The 19,624-nt window shown below is 39.3% G+C and overlaps 2 protein-coding genes and 1 pseudogene across 4 annotated transcripts in view; 2 read left to right on the top strand and 1 right to left on the bottom strand.

Annotated features, from left to right (window-relative positions):
• The window catches only part of LOC143020359 (uncharacterized), a 203,972-nt gene extending 185,921 nt beyond the window's left edge, over positions 1–18,051 (top strand). The window contains exons 2-3 of one of the 2 annotated variants that reach the window (XR_012965897.1): positions 17,204–17,283; positions 17,655–18,051. Coding sequence is in view for 1 of the 2 variants with exons in the window: in XM_076176729.1 (XP_076032844.1) it covers positions 17,204–17,233 (30 nt within the window). In the remaining variant the exon portion in view is untranslated. Of the gene's footprint in view, positions 1–17,203 lie in introns of both variants that reach the window. The other variant, XM_076176729.1, reaches the window with a different exon arrangement.
• LOC143020096 (uncharacterized) lies at positions 3,413–10,404 on the top strand (annotated as a pseudogene).
• Positions 10,423–19,153, bottom strand: LOC143020357 (uncharacterized). 2 transcript variants are annotated; one of them, XM_076176727.1, is made up of 4 exons: positions 18,854–19,153; positions 18,362–18,453; positions 10,897–11,159; positions 10,423–10,789 (listed from the first exon to the last, which is right to left on the bottom strand). In XM_076176727.1, exons 1-4 carry the CDS (start codon positions 18,954–18,956, stop codon positions 10,702–10,704), a joined length of 546 nt encoding a protein of 181 aa, XP_076032842.1. In that variant the 5' UTR covers positions 18,957–19,153; the 3' UTR covers positions 10,423–10,701. The 2 variants fall into 2 exon arrangements, with proteins under 2 accessions (XP_076032842.1, XP_076032840.1); XM_076176725.1 differs by having other exon boundaries at positions 10,423–11,159; positions 18,854–19,147.
• Between the last annotated feature and the right edge of the window lie 471 nt (positions 19,154–19,624).

The following is a 19,624-nucleotide window of genomic DNA, read 5'->3' as shown; positions in this document are numbered from 1 at the left end:
GTCTTGTACAGGTGGACAAACATCACTTTTGTCAATGCCCCCCATATTGGCATTGTAGTTCTTGATAATTGCAGGGCAGCTTACTTCCTCCTCCTCCTTTATTTCATTGGAGAACCGGCTGACAACAGACTTAGGCTCCACCCTCACGTCATTTGACAGGAGAGTAACCACCTTGTTGTCCTTCCACCTGACCACCAGGATCCCATTGTCACTGGTGGTGTAGTCTAAGGTACAAGGGAAAGTTTTTTCTCCATCTCTTTGACTGTCTTCAGTGGAGGCTTGCCAATTCGGGTCTCCCTAGCTGTCCCTGTATACCTGCAGTCCTTGTCCTTGAGGTAACGCACAATCTCCAGGCTTGTGAAATAATTATCTCCAAATATGGCTGTTGTTATAGAGCATGACATGGTGCTGGCCAAGACTACCACTATCTGGCTTGTCACACTCATGACTTCCTGTTCAGGGGTCAGGGGAATGCCATGAGCTTGCAGTGTAGTTCTCCCCTGATACAGCATCATGTCATGAATGAAACCATCCTCAGAAGCCCAACAAAATATCTTAAAACCCCATTTGTCTGGCTTGATCTTGAGATATTGCCTCAAATTTCCTGCTGTCTTACCTTTATAGGCTACCATGACCTCATCCACAGATTGCTTGGGGGTCTGTGGTTCACTCCTGAAGGAAGTGTTGAGGAAACTGAAGTGGCCGTACTTTGTAGAATCTGTTGATGCTGCCATGGATCTGAGAGTTGTCAATGAAGTGCACCAGCCTCTTCATAAGCATGAACCTCTTTGAAGACATGAGGTCAGCAAATTGCAGAATCCTTGTCTCCATAGCCCAGTAGTCACTGACAGCAGGCAGCTCAACAATCCCCATGTATATGAGGATAGATACGAAGTTCATCACCTCATCTAATATGGTCTTGAAGGTGGTGTTGATGTCCTTTTGAGTGGCATACAGGTTGGTTTGATAGGTGATGTGGTCAATGAATTGTGAACTGAAGTACTTGCTGAAGTACTGGAATGGAGTTTCAACGAAGTCAGAGAGAGTGTGTTTGTACTCAGGCAGGGGTGGGTTGTGGATGTCAACCTTTTTCCAGATGGTCGGCTTGGGTTTCTTCTTCTTACACCCCTTCTTGGCTTGTGACTGGTCTGCATCTTCTTCGTCACTGTCACCTTCCTCCTCTACCTCCTTGTTGTCGTCCTCAACAACCTGCATAGTACATCTCACGCAATTCCTCTTGGAAGAGCTAGGGCCCTCATCAGAAGGGCCTGGCATGTCCTCATCGTGGGGGGGTGGGATAAAGGTGGGGTCCGCCACATCATCATCATCCTCTTGGCTCTCGTCTTCACTGATGGCCAGGTTGGTTGGGACCACAGCAACATTCGATGATACCCTCTGGTAGAACATGTGAGCAAACAACTGAGAGAAAAAACATCTGTGTACCAAACTCTGGTAACGTCAGGAGCACCACTGAGTAACAATTTCCTACATAGTTAAATTCTGCATACCCGTACTAATAGGGCCACAGACCCTCACGGATATTGTGTGTGGCCAGATATCAAGCGGGCTTAATCCAAAGCTCCTAAATAACTCCAAAGTAAACATATCAGGAGTAGCCAAAGAAAAACATGAACAATTACAAAACATAATTAAATTCTAACAATCTTATCAGGATAACACATTTATCTTTTGCTTTAGTTTTACAGGTCCCTGGACAATCTCTTGTGGCAGCCACAAGCCTTTGGTACATTCACTCACTGTGATACTGGTGAACAAAAAGGGTTCATATTTTTAAAGTAAAAAATCTACATACTGTATTTGCAAAAATAACCTTTTTCCAAGTAATATGCCCCTAGTGTGTAGAGAATGGTTGTGTATGGATGCTGCTGTGATATATGGTAGGGAGTGGGTGTGGAAAATAGGGTGGGGGGAGTAGTTGTGTGTGAACGGTGTTTTGATGCAGCCCGAAAGGATTTCTCCCCATTTTCTCTTTTTCTGCATGAGGGGATGGAGAAAGGGGGCTGCCAATTAAATGAAGCAGCCTTGCTCTATTGCTTCTGACCCAGGGCACTGGGCATGATGCAGGGATGACCTTTCATCCAGGAGGAGCCAAGAAAAGAGGGAGGGAGGGTGGCAAATGGGAGTGGAGTGGGTAGGGATGAAATGGGTGGAAGTGTATGCCTTTTGACTTTAGCTACCCCCCATATAAGGGGGAAAAAGCCTTTGGTATATGTTTTTATGTATGTATATGCCCCTAGTTACATATAATTAAAGTAACCTTAACTTCCAAACCTAAAATTAGGCTAACTCCTTACACTTGAAACAGAGAACAAAGGTGGCACTGGCAGACAAGCTGTTGACACCTGTGGCACCTAGTGCATGTCTTTCTGTCTTTATTTGATGGATAATTCTTGCAGCAGAGTGGAGGATAATGATTTTCTGCAACCTCTGGCCCTGTTGTGCTGGTAGTACTGTCTGGTGAAAGGAGGTAACAGGGGTCAGTGATGAGTGTTTTCAAGGGTATTGATAGAATGGAAGTGTTTACCCTCTCCTGTGCCCATGGCTTTAAATTCCTGTCAGCTGCCTGATCTCAGTTTTGCCACTTGTCCTCATATTATTAGTGTACATAATCCACGAATTTATCATAGTACCTTTCAGTATGGCATAATCAGCCATATTCTGGTCATTTGGTCATAAGTAAATAGCACACATCTGGTTATAGGAGTCAACACCACCATTGGGTGAATCATAAAATTCAATAATTTCTGGCATCCCTTTCTACCCCAGAGTTGGCTGTGTGTGCATAGAATGACACCAAGAGCATTATCTTCGTAGTCTTAGAAGTGGCAGGCATGTAAATCATATCCTTTGTAAGTAGGAATGCCCTTGACCCCAACTCGAGAGTTGTTTTCTCTTTCACCTGTTAACCCTCAATGAGCCCACTAGGCTCATGCCACATTTTTTTGAAGGTCAGACACAAGAGACACTGAAGTAAACCAACTGCCTGTTGTGACATTCCTATTAGAATGAATGGTATGGACTTGTCAAGGTTTTGGCATGATGGTGGCTGAGTTTTCTGCCAGTCATTCAATTTGTTTAGTCCTGAAATCATGCCATCTATGTTGGTATTATTTTTTATTTTTTTCCTTTCTCCTTTTTTGTTTATTGTCTCCTTTTTTTATATACAGACTGACCTCTCATTAACGGACTAAAAGGGGGGTAACAGTGTCCGTTGATGTGAATAATCCATTGATTTGGAGTGGTTTTTGTGTGTATGTGTATTGGGGGGAGATCACCTCTTAAGTTCAATAAAATCATAGTATATGAACATACATATTAATGTTTCCCTTTCTGATACTGTTCACGAATCAATAATTCTCTTAAAGTGCGCAAATGTTCATAATAAGCCTGAATGTCACCGTTAGCAGAGATCAACGTAAGTTATGAGTGTGTCAATAGCCTGGCGCACCTCTGACATCTTGGGTTTAACCGCCACTACCTCCTCCTCACTGCCACTCGCTCCCTCCTGCTCGTTGCCAGCGAGAACAGCTTCAGCGATCTCCTCCATAGTGATTGCACAGCACTAAACAACAGTACCAAAAACACCACAAACACAGCTAATAAACGTCCAAACATCCACACTGATCACAATCTTGTTAACTAGTAAACAAAACAAAGTGCACACCATCACGCTATCAGCCACTCAGCGGACAAATGCCGAACTAACAGATGCATTCACCCTACCTGTGAAATTTAGACTGTCGGACCAGACCAGCGGATTTTGTCCGTTGCATCCGATATCCGGTAATGCGGTGTGCGTTAATGAGAGGTCAATCTGTACCATTTTCTCAGCCTGAGGTCTAGTACTCTCCAAAAAACTTGTTCTTTTCAGTCTCTGTTTTTCTTTTCTTTTTCTTTTCATTTCTTAGTGTCTTTTCCCTCTCTTTTTCCTCATCGCTTTCTTTTTTTATCCATACATTTTTGTAATTTTCACTTTTTGCCAACTATGCCATTTTTGATAGTACTTCTGCTATCATTTGAGACCTTAGTTTAATTTTTAGGGGTTTATTTTTTTCTTTAGAGTATTGTCCTATCCTATGTACTTGTATTTCTTTTTCCATTACTTGTCCCTCCTCTAGCTTCTTTCAGAATTTCTTTTGCAATTTCTTTCTTTTTCTCTTAGGTATCTAGCTACATTGTTTTTCTGTATTACCATAAACTACTATGCCATTTTTTTTTATCCATTGTGTCCCTGAACCAATTCTCTTTCTCCTTAATTACTGTTTCTTTAGCATTTTCTTCCACTTGTTGCTGTACTATTTCTTTAAAAGTTACTTTTTGGTTTTCTTGTTCCACTTTCCATTAATTTTTAATTCTTGGAGATCTGTACCTTTTACTGTTTCTCCAACTTTCTTGATCACCCCTCGTATTTGTTCTTTTACTTCTTTTTTCAAAGCCTCATTTTTGACTATGTTTAATTCCTTTTTTTGATCATTAAGCTCTGTTAGTTTCAGCATTGTCTTTTCAGCTGGTTCACCTCTCTGTCCCTGTATTCAGCTTACAGATCTATAGTTTCATTGATCAATTCTGTAATCTCCTGATTTCTTAGGATATTTTTATACCTTGATTCTCTTTCCAATTATAAACCTCTACCTAGTATTCCACTTTCTTTAATAAACCCTGAAAAGAACATTATTTTCAAACCTTAGAGTCAATTTCAGGGTTTCCATATTGCAAGTCTTCTTAGGTATGACCCCCAACGGTGATTCCACCCTGCTTACATCCAGACATCTCTTTGTTGGTTCTCTATATTTTTGTCTTTCTCATTCATTCTCCATTTTGTGTACTGACCATTAATGTGAAATGACTCTATTTTATCATTTCAGTCACTCAATAAACACAGCATGTCCCAATCTAAATAGAGCTAAGGTGAAATTATATTTTCCCCACTGAAATTGTGATATGTTGTTCCTGTTGATGCTTCTTTTTATGTCAATAATCAATAAAGTTTTGTTTATATCAATACCCCTTCCATGCATCACAGTATCATCCATACACAACCATTCTCCACTCACCATTATCTTCCGTCTTATTCCTTCCTTCCTCAATAGACATTCCCCTCTTCCCCAATGGCCCTTTTACCCCATCCATACCATCTTCACTTGCCCTACCCCATGTCCACCCCCTCCACCTTTGACCTCCACAGGTCTTTTACTAATCTATCTTAACTCATTTTTTCCACGTGTCCAAACTGTCCCAATTTTCTTTCATGAACCCTATCTCCCAACTTCATTTCCATCACACTCTCCTCCCTACCTCCTCGCCTCTCACTCTATCCAGCCTAGCAACCCCCACCACACTTCTCAGGCATTTCATCTCGAACACATTTCAACACTTTCTCTCTTAAGCTGCATTTACACCAAGTGAATCGAATCAATTCAATTAATGAAGAATTATTTGACTTATTTTGAATCAGCATTGTTCCAACTGACTAAGTCTGAACACATCATTCAGTACCAAGGCAACCTTCAAAGAGTATGGACGTATTGGCTGTTGCAGAAATAGCAGTGTTACTGTGGCTGAGGAAGCATAGGCAATGAATGTGGGTGCATGTAATTAATTCCAGAAGACCTGAATTTGGGAACTCTGGACATTTGTTCCCAGATTTGGTCAATAATCCAAATTTTTATAATTTCTTTAGGATAACCACAGAACAATTTAAGATGTTGGTGGAGTTGATTGGGTTCTCCATTTAGAAGCAGAATACCAATTACCAACTTGCAGATCAACCTGAAGAAAGGCTGGCCATTTTCCTATGGTAAGTGTGTTCATTAAAAAAAAGTCTACTGGTAGATTGGTCTGGTGTTTCAGGCAGCTGTAATACAAAAATAATATGTAGACATGCTTTATTCCTGGTTATGAATACAGTAACTGTTATGTTCTCCTAGTTTAAGGATACCTTTCACAAATAAGTGTACTCAGAATTACTATCACTAGCATATGGAGACGGTGTATGAGGTGGGTGTTGGTCAGTCCAGTAACTGTAGCTGGAGTTTTGGTCCTTAATGAGTTTCCTTCGAAAGGCCTGGTGTATTTCTATTTTAATGTCAATACTGTCAACGGGCGACAGTTGTTTCATAAGAGGTAGAAGACTTAATAGGAACTGGCGATCTGGGTCAAGTTCATTTTCATTTTTATAAACTACTTGTTCTCGCAACTTTTGCAACTCCCCCATGATTTGCTCATCTACTTCACTTGGAAGCTCGCAGTGACGTCTCTTGTTGGCATTAGGCTTCTTTGCTGTAGATGATGGCTTGTCGACAGCAGGTGTAGGCCTACTTCCCCATTCACAGACGTCTACATTGGTTGTTGTTTTTTGAGAACGCGCAATATCAGGTGCATCCGTGATATTAGTGGTTGATGATTTATCATCAGGTGCAGCATCATCTATATCATAACTGTTGTCCTCATCAGGTAGTGGTGGTACATTAGAAGATGTTGCTCGTGGTGTCACATGGGGTATGAGGAATGCCATAGCATCGTAGAATACCCATTTCTTTGTTTTGATGTTAGCTGATCCAGATGGTTGAGTAGTAATCTTCCTCTTTTCTCTCATAAAGTTGCTCCTTAATTGATGCCACTTGTCCTTGCAATCGGATTCTGTGAAAGAAATAAAAAGTGTTTATTATAATAATGAATGTTATTAATAGTTATTATTACTTTAATGGCAACAGCAATGATGATAAAAAATAACAGAAATAGAAATAGAAAGCCTATTCATGGAAGGTTTTTCTTTTTCTCTATTCCAGACATGTTGCTACCAGAGAGTAGTTTGCTTCCCTTGGGTTCCAGTTTTGCATTGGGAAAACTATAGTGCATAGGATTGTCAAGGAAACAAGTTATGCCATATGGGAAGTATTAGAGCCACAGTATATGCCAGTACCTGATCATCTACAGTGGAAAGAGATAGCAAGAGCATTTTTCGATAGATGCAGTGTTCCAAACTGTATCGAAAGTGTCGACAGCAAGCACTGTTGGATGAAATGCCCACCTACTGCAGGCTCACTCTTCCATAATTACAATGGGTATCACTCTATTGTACTAATGGCTATTGCTGATGCCAAGTGCTATTTTACTCTGATTAATGTTGGGGCATATGTGCGAAACAGTGACAGTACAGTTTTCAGTTACTCTAATATGGGTAGGTCATTCCTCTCTGGTCATTTAGGTATCCCACAGCCTAGTGAAATACTTTATACTGATGTCAAAGTACCATTCTATCTCATGGGAGATGAAACTTTCCCTTTAAAAGTTACATATAATGAAGCCTTACCCTTGAAAGGACCTGTAACTCTAGAAAGGTATCCAACTATAGGATGCAGAATAATATTGTCTAGTAATTTGTAGGGTACAGCAATTCCTTTTATGGTTCAGTACATGTAACTTCGACTGTAGTACAGGGATAATAAGTAAATAAAAACTGTTTAACTCACCTTTGCATTTCATTTCTGTGGCAATATCCTTCCATAAAGCAGCAATAGCATCCCGATCTCGGTGCACAGGATCACTAGGATCATATATAGCACGTCGTTCTCGTACTAAATTGATGAGGACGTCCACTAGCATGGTGCTTACTCCTCGGCTGACTTGCCTTGACTGATGAAAAATGGGTCCAAACCAATCATTTACTTTGAATCGGCATTATTTAAATTGACCCAATTTGCCTGGTGTAAATGGTTACATTGAAACTAGTGTGTCCAATTAACATGATTCATGAATCATGCTGATTCTTCACGAATTGAATATTTGATTCACTTGGTATAAATGCAGCCTAACCCATCCATGCTTCTGCCCCCTACAGTGCTGTCAGCATAATCCTTCATACAATCTCCTCTCAGCATCCATACCCAAATGTCTATTTCTCATTATACCTTTCAATTCCCCCAAAGCATTTACTTGCTTCTTTCAATCTACATTCTACCTCCACTCCTCCCTTTTCTGCCACATTCACACCCAAGTATCCAAAGCTATACACTTCCTCCAGTTTCCCTCCCTTAATACTCACTTCAAATTTGCTGCCATCCTCTCCACTTCCACATCTCATCACCTTACTTTTACCCACATTTATCTTCAACTTCCTTCCCTCACACCCTCCCAAACTCTGCTACAAGCTTCCCTAATCCCTCCTCTGATCCTCCCACAAGCACAGTGTCATCAGCAAACAACAACTGGCTTATCTCCCATTTTTCTCCAGTCTTCAACCACCTTCAATCCCTGCAGTCCATTACCCTTGCACTAACCTCTCACACCACCCAATCCATGTATAAATTTCATAAATCTATGTACAAATTAGGTCAAGAGTTTTTATGAGAGAAGTGGAGTTAGAATTAGAAATAGAGAGAGTGGTTTGAGTTAAAGGTGGGACTTCATCAGAGATGTGTCATGTCACCATGGCAGTTCAATTTATAATCATAATAAATATAAGTAAATAACTTTAAGATTTCACTTCAATATAGGCATTATGGAATGAGTTGCAGGTGTATGGGTAACAGGAAAACTAGTGAGGGCATTTGTTTGTTTTTACTAAGGTAGTAGAGCTCATATGAGTGTAGGAATGGAGAATGTGCATGTTTTTAGGTGAAAGTGGGTGCTATGGATAGTGAGAAATAAAGAAATGTGGCAAAGAGTGGGGATGGAAAGAAATGTGTGGCAATTAAGGTTGATCAAAGAGTGCTGGTATGGCTTAAGACTATAGACTGTGGAAAGCAGAAGTGGATGGAACTTGAGGGAAAAACAAAGACAGAGGTGGATGGACAGGATGAAGGAAGCACTTGATGCAAGAGGAATGCCTGTTGAGCAGTGGGAGGGTGGGGGGCAAAGATAGCTGTGAATGGAGAGTGGTTATGATTGGATGATAAACTGACACAGCCCGAAGGAATTTCTTCTGGTCTGTTCTGTACATTTCTATATTCGAGTGAATTATTTCATTGTTCTTTCACATATCAGTTGTTACATGCAAAATGAAGTGGCTTAGCATGGGAGAGGACAACCATCACCCTTTCCTCCCCCATAAAACATGTCCATTTCAATTTTTCCCAATTAAAACTATGATCAGACTAGGAAAATCTACACATAACATACAGTAGCATTCAAAATGCTTCTGACACTTGTAATTTCATATTAAAGTTACTTACCCATTATCTCCCATAATTCAATTTTTTTTTTTTTTCTTTTTATAATTTCTGAATTCAACCATAAATTTGGATGGCAAACACATTACAATAATCAGAATTTATTTATATTAAAAAATAAACATGATATGAGGTGATCTAAAGCCGCATTCACACTTGTTGCATTTCCACATATCGTATCATCGTTGTGTACCTAGTGATATGATATGGTGCAACAGGGTATTGTACCCACTTGTTGCGTATTCGCCTGCTGTATAATCATTCCATGGTGCAACAGTATGATCCAGTTTCTTCCTGACCACTTACCATGAGTGCAAATGTGCAGTTGGCTGCGGCCACGTATATTTGTATTCATGAATATCTTGTCAGTAAAAGGAAAAGAAAGTCACGGAGTTGGTGGATTTCTAAACTCTATAGCAGCCCATACACGATCAATTATATTGCGCAATTTCATTGTCAATGCTCTGAATTGACAATTAAATTGACCGTGTATGGGCGATATATCACCCATACACGGTCAATTTAATTGTCAATTCAGAGTATTGACAATGAAATTACACAATATAATTGATCGTGTATGGGCCGCTTATGAAAGAAGGGAGATGTGCAATGGAACAACTATGTTGGCTGACTTAAAATTCCAACACGTGAGTGGACTCTATAAAAACTTTATAAGGATGCCCCACTGATTTTGAGTTTCTGTTTGCTGCAGTTGTATTGAAAATTGCCAAAAAGACACAACATTTTGGAAAGCAACTCCCATCCAGGAAAGGCTAGCAGTAACATTACACTTTCTGGCCACTGGTGACTCATACACCAGCCTGCAGTATCTCTTCAAAATCTCCAAGCAGGTGATTAGCAAGATCATTCCCGAAGTGTGTGATGCCATTGTGGAAACACTGTATGACTACATTAAGGTAAATCATCTATAAAATGTCATATGAACAACTGATGTATAATAACCATTGACCTGAATGTGCCACTCATACTAGAATCGATGTATGTTTCTCTCGTACACATACAAACATGTATTAGTACAAGGAAAGGTGTGCTGAACAGATCACAATTATGTACACTATTTCTTCAACGAGTCTGTCTTGTCCGTATACTTACTAAAAACAGATCACAATAGCAGGAAAATGGGAATTACTGATTTTATAAATCATATAATTAATCGTAAGACAGTATATTCTGTTGGTCTGTGCAGGAATAAATGAAAGAAACAGGAATGTTTTACTGTATTTTCTATTTAACAGTACATCTCTCAAGAAGGAACTTGACACATCAATGTCATGTATTTTGAAGATGGGGCACAATGAAGTAAAAACAAAGTAAAGTTGTTATTCAATAATAGAAGATATCTATATCCTCATTCGAAGTGTAAGGCCCACATGTGAAAAAATTAAATTAATTACAGTATACTAGTTCCTCTATGTTAAAATCATCTGCTACCGAACAAGTACTGGGGGAAGGTGATGGTTGCAATGCAGGTGGAGTAGATGTTCTAGAATCATGACTCTGAGGTGAGACTGAATAAGTATGATACTGGCCAAAGTTGGGTGGGAAGCCTACTGGATGGGTTGTATGTGGACCTCCAACTACGTTGCCAGGGAAAGGATGGTCAGTGTTGTAACAGCCTCTGTCAGCTCTAACAAATACGTTCAGAATGTCATTTTGAATCAAACTGCGTACCCTCTCATCATACCTACGCAATTTAGAAGCAACCAAGTTACCAAAATGATGGTTTTCATCATTAACTTGGTTAGCTGTGGCCGTGAGTAACTCAAAAGCCTTATCAAGACGTTGGTCACCTGATGTCTTTGGCTTCTTAATTTTGGGTGTGGGCAACTTAGGGTGGCTTGTTTCAGGTTTTCTTTCCTGTGATGACACCAAACCTGTGTTCCGTTCCTCACCTTCTACTGGCATTTGTGTTGGTTCCTCTGCTGCTTCACTTGTTGTGGTCTGGATCTGAGAGAGAGAATAAACAAATAAATGAATAAATACCTATATATATATATATATATATATATACACACACATATATATATACCAAGGTTTTTTCCCCCTTACAAGGGAGGTAGGAAAAAAAAAAAAAAAAAAAAAAAAAAAAAAAAAAAAAAAAAAAAAAAAAAAAAAAAAAAAAAAAAAAAAAAAAAAAAAAAGGCATAATATCATTCACACCCATTCCATCCCGAAATACACTCCACTCCCCTCCACCCTCCCTCCCACCGTAGCACCTCCTGGATGACGGGTCATCCCTGCACCTTGTCCACTGCCCTGGGTCAGAAGCAGTGTCACAAGTCACAGCACATCCACAGCAAGGCCGCTTCATTAAATCGGCGACCCCCCCTCTCCGTTCCCCCATGCATGAAAGGAGAAGACGGGGAGAAATCCCTTCGGGCTGCATCAAATTTTGCTCACACACACTCTCTCACCCACCATCCCCCCACCCATTCCACCTCATGCATCACATCATCATCCATATACAACCATTCTCCATTCACCCGTCTTCTGTCCTCTCCCGTCCTTCCTCAACAGACATTCCCCTCTTCCCCAAAGCCCCCTTCACCCCATCCATCTCATCTTAGGACGTTCCCTCATGTTCACTCCCTCCACATCTGCCTTCCATACCTCTTTTACTAGTCTTTCTTCACTCATTCTTTCCATGTGCCCAAACCATCCTAATACTCTTTCATCAACCCTATCTCCCAGCTCCCTTTCCACCCCTGTTCTCCTCCTCACCTCCTTATTTCTCTCTCTATCTAGCCTAGTAACCCCCATCATACTTCTCAGACACCTCATCTCAAACACGTTCAAACTCCTTCTCTCTTATGTTCCATGTTTCTGCTCCATACAGTGCTGTTGGCACAATCACTCCTTCATACAGTCTCCTCTTAATATTCATTCCCAAATGTCTATTCCTCATTACACTTTTTAATCCACCAAGACATTTACTCTTCTCTCAATCTACATTCTACCTCCACCCCCACTCCACCTTTTCCTGCCACATTTGCACCCAAGTATCTAAAACTATCCACTTCCTCCAGCCGCTCTCCCTTAATGCTCACTTCCAGTCTACTGCCACTTTCACCCCTTGTACATCTCATCACCTTACTTTTACCCACATTTATCTTCAGCTTTCTTCTTTCACACACTCTCCCAAACTCTGTCACCAACTTCCTCAATCCCTCCTCTGATCCTGCCACAAGCGCAGTGTTGTCCGCAAACAACAGCTGGCTCACCTCCCACTTTTCTCCATTTTCTTTAACCATCTCCAATCCCTGACCCACCACCCTTGCATTTACCTCTCGCACCACCCCATCCATGTACAACTTGAACAGCCAGGGCGACATAACGCATCCCTGGTGAAGTCCCACCTTTACCTTGAACCACTCACTCTCTCCATTTCTTATCCTGACACATGCTCTACTACTCTCATAAAATCCCTTGACAGCTCCTAAAAGCTTTCCTCCTTACAAAGGATTACAAAGGGGGAGCATGCCGACAGGAGACCTTTTGATCCATATCTAGGTCGGATGCAAAAAAAAAAAATCATAATACTGTAATAAAATAATAAATAAAAACTATAATAATGTAAATAACAAATAAAATACATAAATGCATAGGTATAGTTAAATAATAAACAAACAGGTTAAATAGTAAATAATAATAAATTGATATATAACTAATAATAAATGAGAATCAAGCAGACAAATGATAACAAAACAAAAACAATATAAAATAAGTTATAATCATTACAGCATCTTGCTTAGGTGTTTATCTAAATGATTCTTAAAGCTTCGAACTGAACTACATGGCACTACTTGTGCAGGAAGTTTATTTCATTCATTAACTATACGGTTGGCAAAGTTGTTTCTACCTACTTCCAAATTGAATCTATTTCCGGACAGTTTGAGACCATTGTTTCTTGTCTGATTCTCACTCAATGTGAAAATTTTGTCACTTTTGATGTTGTCAATTCCCTTTAGAATTTTAAAGACCTGTATCAAGTCACCTCTGAGTCTACGCTTTTTTAGGGAAAACAGATCCATATGTTTAAGTTGATTTTTGTATGATTTATTTTTGATATTTGGAATCAGTTTTGTGGCTCGCCGTTGTACTTTTTCCAGTCTGTCAATGTCTTTAATGAGATTCGGTGACCATGCGGAAACAGCATATTCTAAATGTGGACGAACTAACGATTTATATAGCTTGTTAATGAGTGATGGACTTTTGAAATCAAAAGATCGCGCAATCAGTCCTAGAATCTTATTTGCTTTCTCAAAGGCTGAAATACACTGCTTGGATGATTTGAGGTCATTACTGATAATTATGCCGAGATCTTTTTCACTATCCACTTTTGTTAATGAATTTCCAAATAACTTGTAATTGTACTTACTGTTATTTTTACCTATGTGCATTACTTTGCATTTACTTGTGTTAAATTTCATTAGCCACTTTTCAGACCATTGCTGTAATTGATCTAAATCTTCTTGAATATCTAATTGATTTAAGTGATCATTTGCCACTCCGCACAGTTTTGTATCATCAGCAAATTTGGAAACAGTAGATTTTAGTCCATGGTCTATATCATTTATATATACTATGAATAGAAGTGGCCCAAGAATGGAACCCTGAGGAACTCCACTTGTAACATTTTTCCATCTAGAAGTTTTTCCATTCAAAACAACTCTCTGTTTTCGACCATTCAACCAATTACTAGTCCAACTTAATAGGCTACCACTTATTCCGTGTAAAGCTAATTTAGTAAATAGTCTTCATGTGGGACGGTATCAAAAGCTTTTGCAAAGTCTAGATATATTAAATCTATATTGTTTCTTTTGTCATAATTCAAGATAACTGTGTTGTACAATTCGAGTAAGTTAGTCATGGAAGAACGTTTCCGTCTGAAACCATGCTGGCTATCATTTATCAAACGGTTACTTTCTAAATGATGTTCGATAGCATCTCTGATGATGGTTTCCATTATTTTTCCTACAATTGAAGTCAAACTTATAGGCCTATAGTTATTTGGCTTCTTTTTGTCACCTTTTTTGAATATGGGAGTAATGCTAGCTAGCTTCTATTCTCTTGGGACATCTCCAGATATGATGGATTTCTTGAAAATAATTTCTAATGGAACAACAATCTCATTTTTCATTTCCTTTAAGATTCTTGGATGCCAACTGTCAGGCCCTGGTGTTTTATTAACTTTGAGTTTATCTATACACCTTTTAATTTTTTCTTTTGTTATATTTACCATAGTAAGTTTACCCTAGACTTTTCACAGGTTTCAGTTTGGAGTTCCCTTTGGTGTTTCATTTACGAATACCAAGCTAAAATAATTATTTAAGATATTACACATTCCTTCATTTGAATATTCAAGTTGACCGTCAGCAAAACTTCCCATAGTGCCTTCCTGTCTACCCTGTCGTAAGCCATTTCCAGATCCATAAAAGGCAAAAAAAATCCTTCCCCTTTCCTATAGCTTTCTCACATATCTGTCTTACCACAAAAATCTGATCTACACAACCTCTACCCATCCTAAATCCATACTATTCCTCACCAATTACTCCCTCTGTTCCTCTCCTAATCCTCTCAATCAAGACCCTCCCATAAGCCTGCCTAACTACACTTAACAAGCTAATCCCTCTGAAACTACTACACTCACACTTGTCGCCTTTTCCCTTGTAAAGTGGAACTATACATGCACTCCTCCAGTCCTCCGGCACTCTACACTCTCTCCAGCAAACATTAAATAACCTCACCAGCCAGTCCACCATCACTGTACCTCCTTTTTTTAGACATTCTGCATGGCATCCATCCAGACCAGGTGCCTTACCTGTTTTCATCATATTAACAACTGCCTTCACTTGATCCTTCCTTAGTTCTCCTCCATTTTCCTCACTCATCACGGTCATTTTCTTAGCATTTCCCACTGCAACTATCTTTCCTTCCCTATCCTCCTTCACATTAAGCAACTCCCTAAAATATTCTGCCCATCTTCCCCTTACTGCCTTCTCTTCCATTATCAACTCTCCATCTGCACCTTTTACCTTTTCTTCTCTACTTGACTCGCCTCCTCTTCCTCTCTTAATTTCTTTCCAAAACATCTTTTTATTACTTTCAAAATTTTCTGTCATACTCTTACCCCATTTCACATCTGCTCTCCTCTTTGCCTCCTTTACCTTGTGCTTTACTTCTATTTTCTTTTCTTTGTACCTCTCATATGACTCCCTCGTCCTATTTTGTAACCAATCTGTGAAAGCTTGCTTCTTCTCTTCTACAACCTTCTTTGTTTCCTCATCCCACCATTCACTACCCTTCTTTCTGTTTCCTCCTGTCCTTCTTGTTCCACACACCATCCTTGCACACTTTGTGACTCCCTCCCTGAACCATCCCCATTCCTCCTCCATTCCTAGCTCTACTCTATCCTTCACTCCCTCCCACTCCTCTCTCAGCTTCTTCTTGTGCTCCTCCTTTTCATTTAAAGAGTTAACTCTAAGCACCTCCCTACCTTTTGTCCTTTTCCTCTTTCTCCATCTATCCTCCACTCTCAACTTACCTTCCACCAAAAAATGATCTGATATTCCCCCACCCTCTCCCCTTAGCACATGTACATCCTTAACTCTTCTTATTATACTCCTATTTACCACTACATAGTCCATTAATGCTCTATCTACCACCCATTCACCACCCTCTCCCATGTGTACTTATGCTTGACTTTCTTCCGAAACACTGTATTTGCTATCATCAACTCTCTTTCTAGACACATCTACACCATCAACTCTCCACTACAATTCTTTCCTGGAACTCCACATTTTCCAACCACTCCGTCAATTGGTTCATTTCCTACCCTAGCATTAAGGTCTCCCAGTACTATTACATTGACATTTCTCCCTAATCCCTCTATGCACTCATTTAAATATATCCAAAAAGCCTCCCTTTCCTCTACACTCTTCTCACTACCAGGCCCATATGCACTTACAAAAACCCACATCTCCTTTCCCAGTTTCACCTTCTGTATGGGGAAGAAACATGGAACATAAGAGAGGAAGAGAGAAGGAGTTTGAATGTGTTTGAGATGAGGTGTCTGAGAAGTATGATGGGGGTTACTAGGCTGGATAGAGTGAGAAATGAGGAGGTGAGGAGAAGAACGGGGGTGGAAAGGGAGTTGGGAGATAGGGTTGATGCAAGAGTATTAGGATGGTTTGGATACATGGAAAGAATGTGTGAAGAAAGACTAGTAAAAGAGGTATGGAAGGCAGATGAGGAGGGAGTGAACATGAGGGGACGTCCTAGGATGAGGTGGATGGATGGGGTGAAGGGGGCTTTGGGGAAGAGGGGAATGTCTGTTGTGGAAGGACGGGAGAGGACAGAAGACAGGGGTGAATGGAGAATGGTTGTATTTGGATGATGTTGTGATGCATGAGGTGGAATGGGCGGGGGGATGGGGGGTGAGGTAGTATGTGTGAGCAAAAATTTGATGCAGCCCGAAGGGATTTCTCCCCGTCTTCTCCTTTCATGCATGGGGGGACGGAGAGGGGGGGTCGCCGATTTAATGAAGCGGCCTTGCTGTGGATGTGCTGTGTCTTGCGACACTGCTTCTGACCCAGGGCAGTGGACAAGGTGCAGGAATGACCCGTCATCCAGGAGGTGCTAAGATAAGAGGGAGGGTGGAGGGGTGTGGAGTGTATTCAGGGATGGAATGGGTGGGAATGATTTTATGCCTTTTCCTTTTTGGCTACCTCTCTTGTAAGGGGGAAAAAGCCTTGGTATATGTATGTATGTATGTACCTTCATCCACATTATCCTTGAGTATAATTATCCATAATTATCCATAAATTAAATCCATAATTTAAATTATTAATAAAAATTATTTTAAAAAATTAATAAATAAAAATTATTAATAAAAACACATAATTTAAATTAAATCCATAGATTAAATCCATAAATCCATAATTATCCACATCCATAAAATGTGAAACTGTACCATCTGTTTTCTTTTCCAGATCCCTAAAAGTGTGGTTGGAAGTGGCTAAAGACTTTGAAAATATATGGAACTTTCTGCACTGTGTCGGGGCTATTGATGGTAAGCACATCACTTTGCAGTGTCCCATTGCAAGTGGCAGTGAATACATCAACTACAAAGGTTTTTTCAGCATTGTTCTTTATGCTTTAGTTGATGCTAACTACAACTTCATGTTTGTAGATGTACAAACTAATGGAGGAAAAAGCTTTAAATCTGCATGAACCTGCTCCTCTAAACGAGAGGGAGGAAGTTGTACCATTCTTCTTTGTGGGAGATGAAGCTTTTCCTATGAGTGAAAACTTCATGAAAGCATATCCAGGTTACCATGTCAAAGGATCAAAGTAAAGAATTTTTAAATACAGTATTTGTAGAGCTCACAGAGTAGTTGAAAATGTATTCAGCATGGCATCTTCTGTTTTCCATGTACTGAGGAAACCGTTGCTACTGGAACCAGAAAAGGCTTCATGTGTTGTGATGACAACTGCCATACTACACAACTTCTTGTGCCGAAGACCTGATTCAGCTTGACTCTACACTCCAGCAGGAACATTTGATTCCAAAGAGGCAAGTGTTGTGAGAAATGGAAATTGGAGAGGAGCAATGCATGAGATGGGATCACTTCTTCCCCTGAGAGGGGTTGCATGCAAAACAAAGGCTTCATTGCTAAATGTGAAGGAGGAGATAGCTGACTATTTCTTGAGTGAAGGAAAATTAGTGTGGCAAAATAAGTACGCATAGAAAAGAAAAACTGCTGACAAAGTATCCAGCTTGCGTCTTTTTGTCGTAGGTTACCTCCCCCAGGTTAAATTGCTAAAGTTTTTGTTTTCTTCTTAGTGTGGCGAGTCTGCACTCACCACGAATCAGTTGCAGCAACAAACTTGCAGCTGATTAGCTGATCAGAATAAGTTTGAATATCATTATGTTTTCGGCACATAAACAATGATATTCAAACACATTCAGACTGACTTGTGTTAAGTTCAGACGACTCACTAAAAGAAATATAATAATAATAATGATAGAATAAATAAATAGAAATAAAAATTAAATACAGCTTATTTTGTCACAATGCCTTGTAATGTAATTTTATGTAGTTTGGCATAAAGAAATATTAATTCTTAATGGACTAAATACTACTTACTGTACTCGGTGTTGGTTTGGGTTGGTTCTTGTCCCATAGGAACTTCATACTTTCAAAGGCATACCATGAGCTAGTGTAAACCTTATGTGCTCCTGACAAAAAAAAAAAAAAAAAAAAAAAAAAAAAAAGTTGGAACGGAGTAGAATGTTTTTCTTTAGTATATAGGCCAGATATATATATATATATATATATATATATATATATATATATATATATATATATATATATGTTCATTTTTCTATTATTTGGAGGCATTGATTTAATTCAATTACTCACATAGGCATTTATTGTATGTCAATACTTCCCACTAAATGTAGCCTAGTTACTCATATTTTTCACATTGTTAGTTATTGGTTTGAATACAGGCTATATGAGTACCATATATGGAGAGCTGTATACATCACTTTATATGCAGAAGAAGAATATTTAGTATATATGTATGATGACTTCATATATTATGGTTAAATAAAGAATACAGTATTATTTATTTACCTTTTCCAGTACCAGTGCTCTTCTTCATTTTCATTTTCTCCCTCCTCAAGGCTGCCAAAAGATATTCCATCTTCTTCTTGCACACATCTGCCGTTAATCCCATTTCCTTGGCAATTTCTTCCCATGCATCTTGTTTACGGTGCTTATTGAAGTGATGAACATGTTTTGGGTCCCAAATAATTTCCCTCCTTTGTTAAGATTCTATCAGACATATGACATCCTCCTTACTCCAGTCCATGATTTTTAGTACCTAGATAGTTCTTCACACTAAAAATACATACATATATACATATATATATGTGTATATATGTGTATATATATATATATATATATATATATATATATATATATATATATATATATATCGTATATATAATGACACAATCATGGCCAGTCACACATGATCAGCTACAACTATACTGCTCATGGTCATCTCTACAACAAGACTGAACGTGAAACGGAACAATGCCATGCTTCCCGTCCACACGAGGGTAGATGCGTTGTGTATCATTCCTTTGATGTGATAGCAAAAGACTGACAAATGATGGTTCAAACCCATTGCGTATCTTTGTATCATATTTTGATGTGCAACAGTGCAATTCTTTCCCGTCCACATTACTACACAACGATGATACGATATGTGGAAATGCAACAAGTGTGGATGCGGCTTAATATGAGATCAGTGGTATCATGAGGTATCAAAACTCATTGTATTAAAAAAAATACTACTAGAAAACTAGAGACATTGTGGTAAATGCTGCAATAAAGAGC

This window comes from Oratosquilla oratoria, chromosome 39 (assembly GCF_046742065.1).
Source record: "Oratosquilla oratoria isolate Oo_2021 chromosome 39, ASM4674206v1, whole genome shotgun sequence".
Lineage (NCBI taxonomy): Eukaryota > Metazoa > Arthropoda > Malacostraca > Stomatopoda > Squillidae > Oratosquilla > Oratosquilla oratoria.
The sequence above is the reverse complement of the archived record's forward strand: the minus strand, read 5'-3'. Positions and strand labels throughout refer to the sequence as shown.

Coding starts and splice junctions, on each gene's coding strand:
- LOC143020357 (XM_076176725.1), bottom strand. CDS start 18,956: ATGGGATTAACGGCAGATGTGTGCAAGAAGAAGATGGAATATCTTTTG. Junction 18,454..18,853: donor GAGCACTGGTACTGGAAAAG/GTAAATAAATAA, acceptor TTTTTTTGTCAG/GAGCACATAAGGTTTACACT. Junction 11,160..18,361: donor CCAAACCAACACCGAGTACA/GTAAGTAGTATT, acceptor TCTCTCTCTCAG/ATCCAGACCACAACAAGTGA.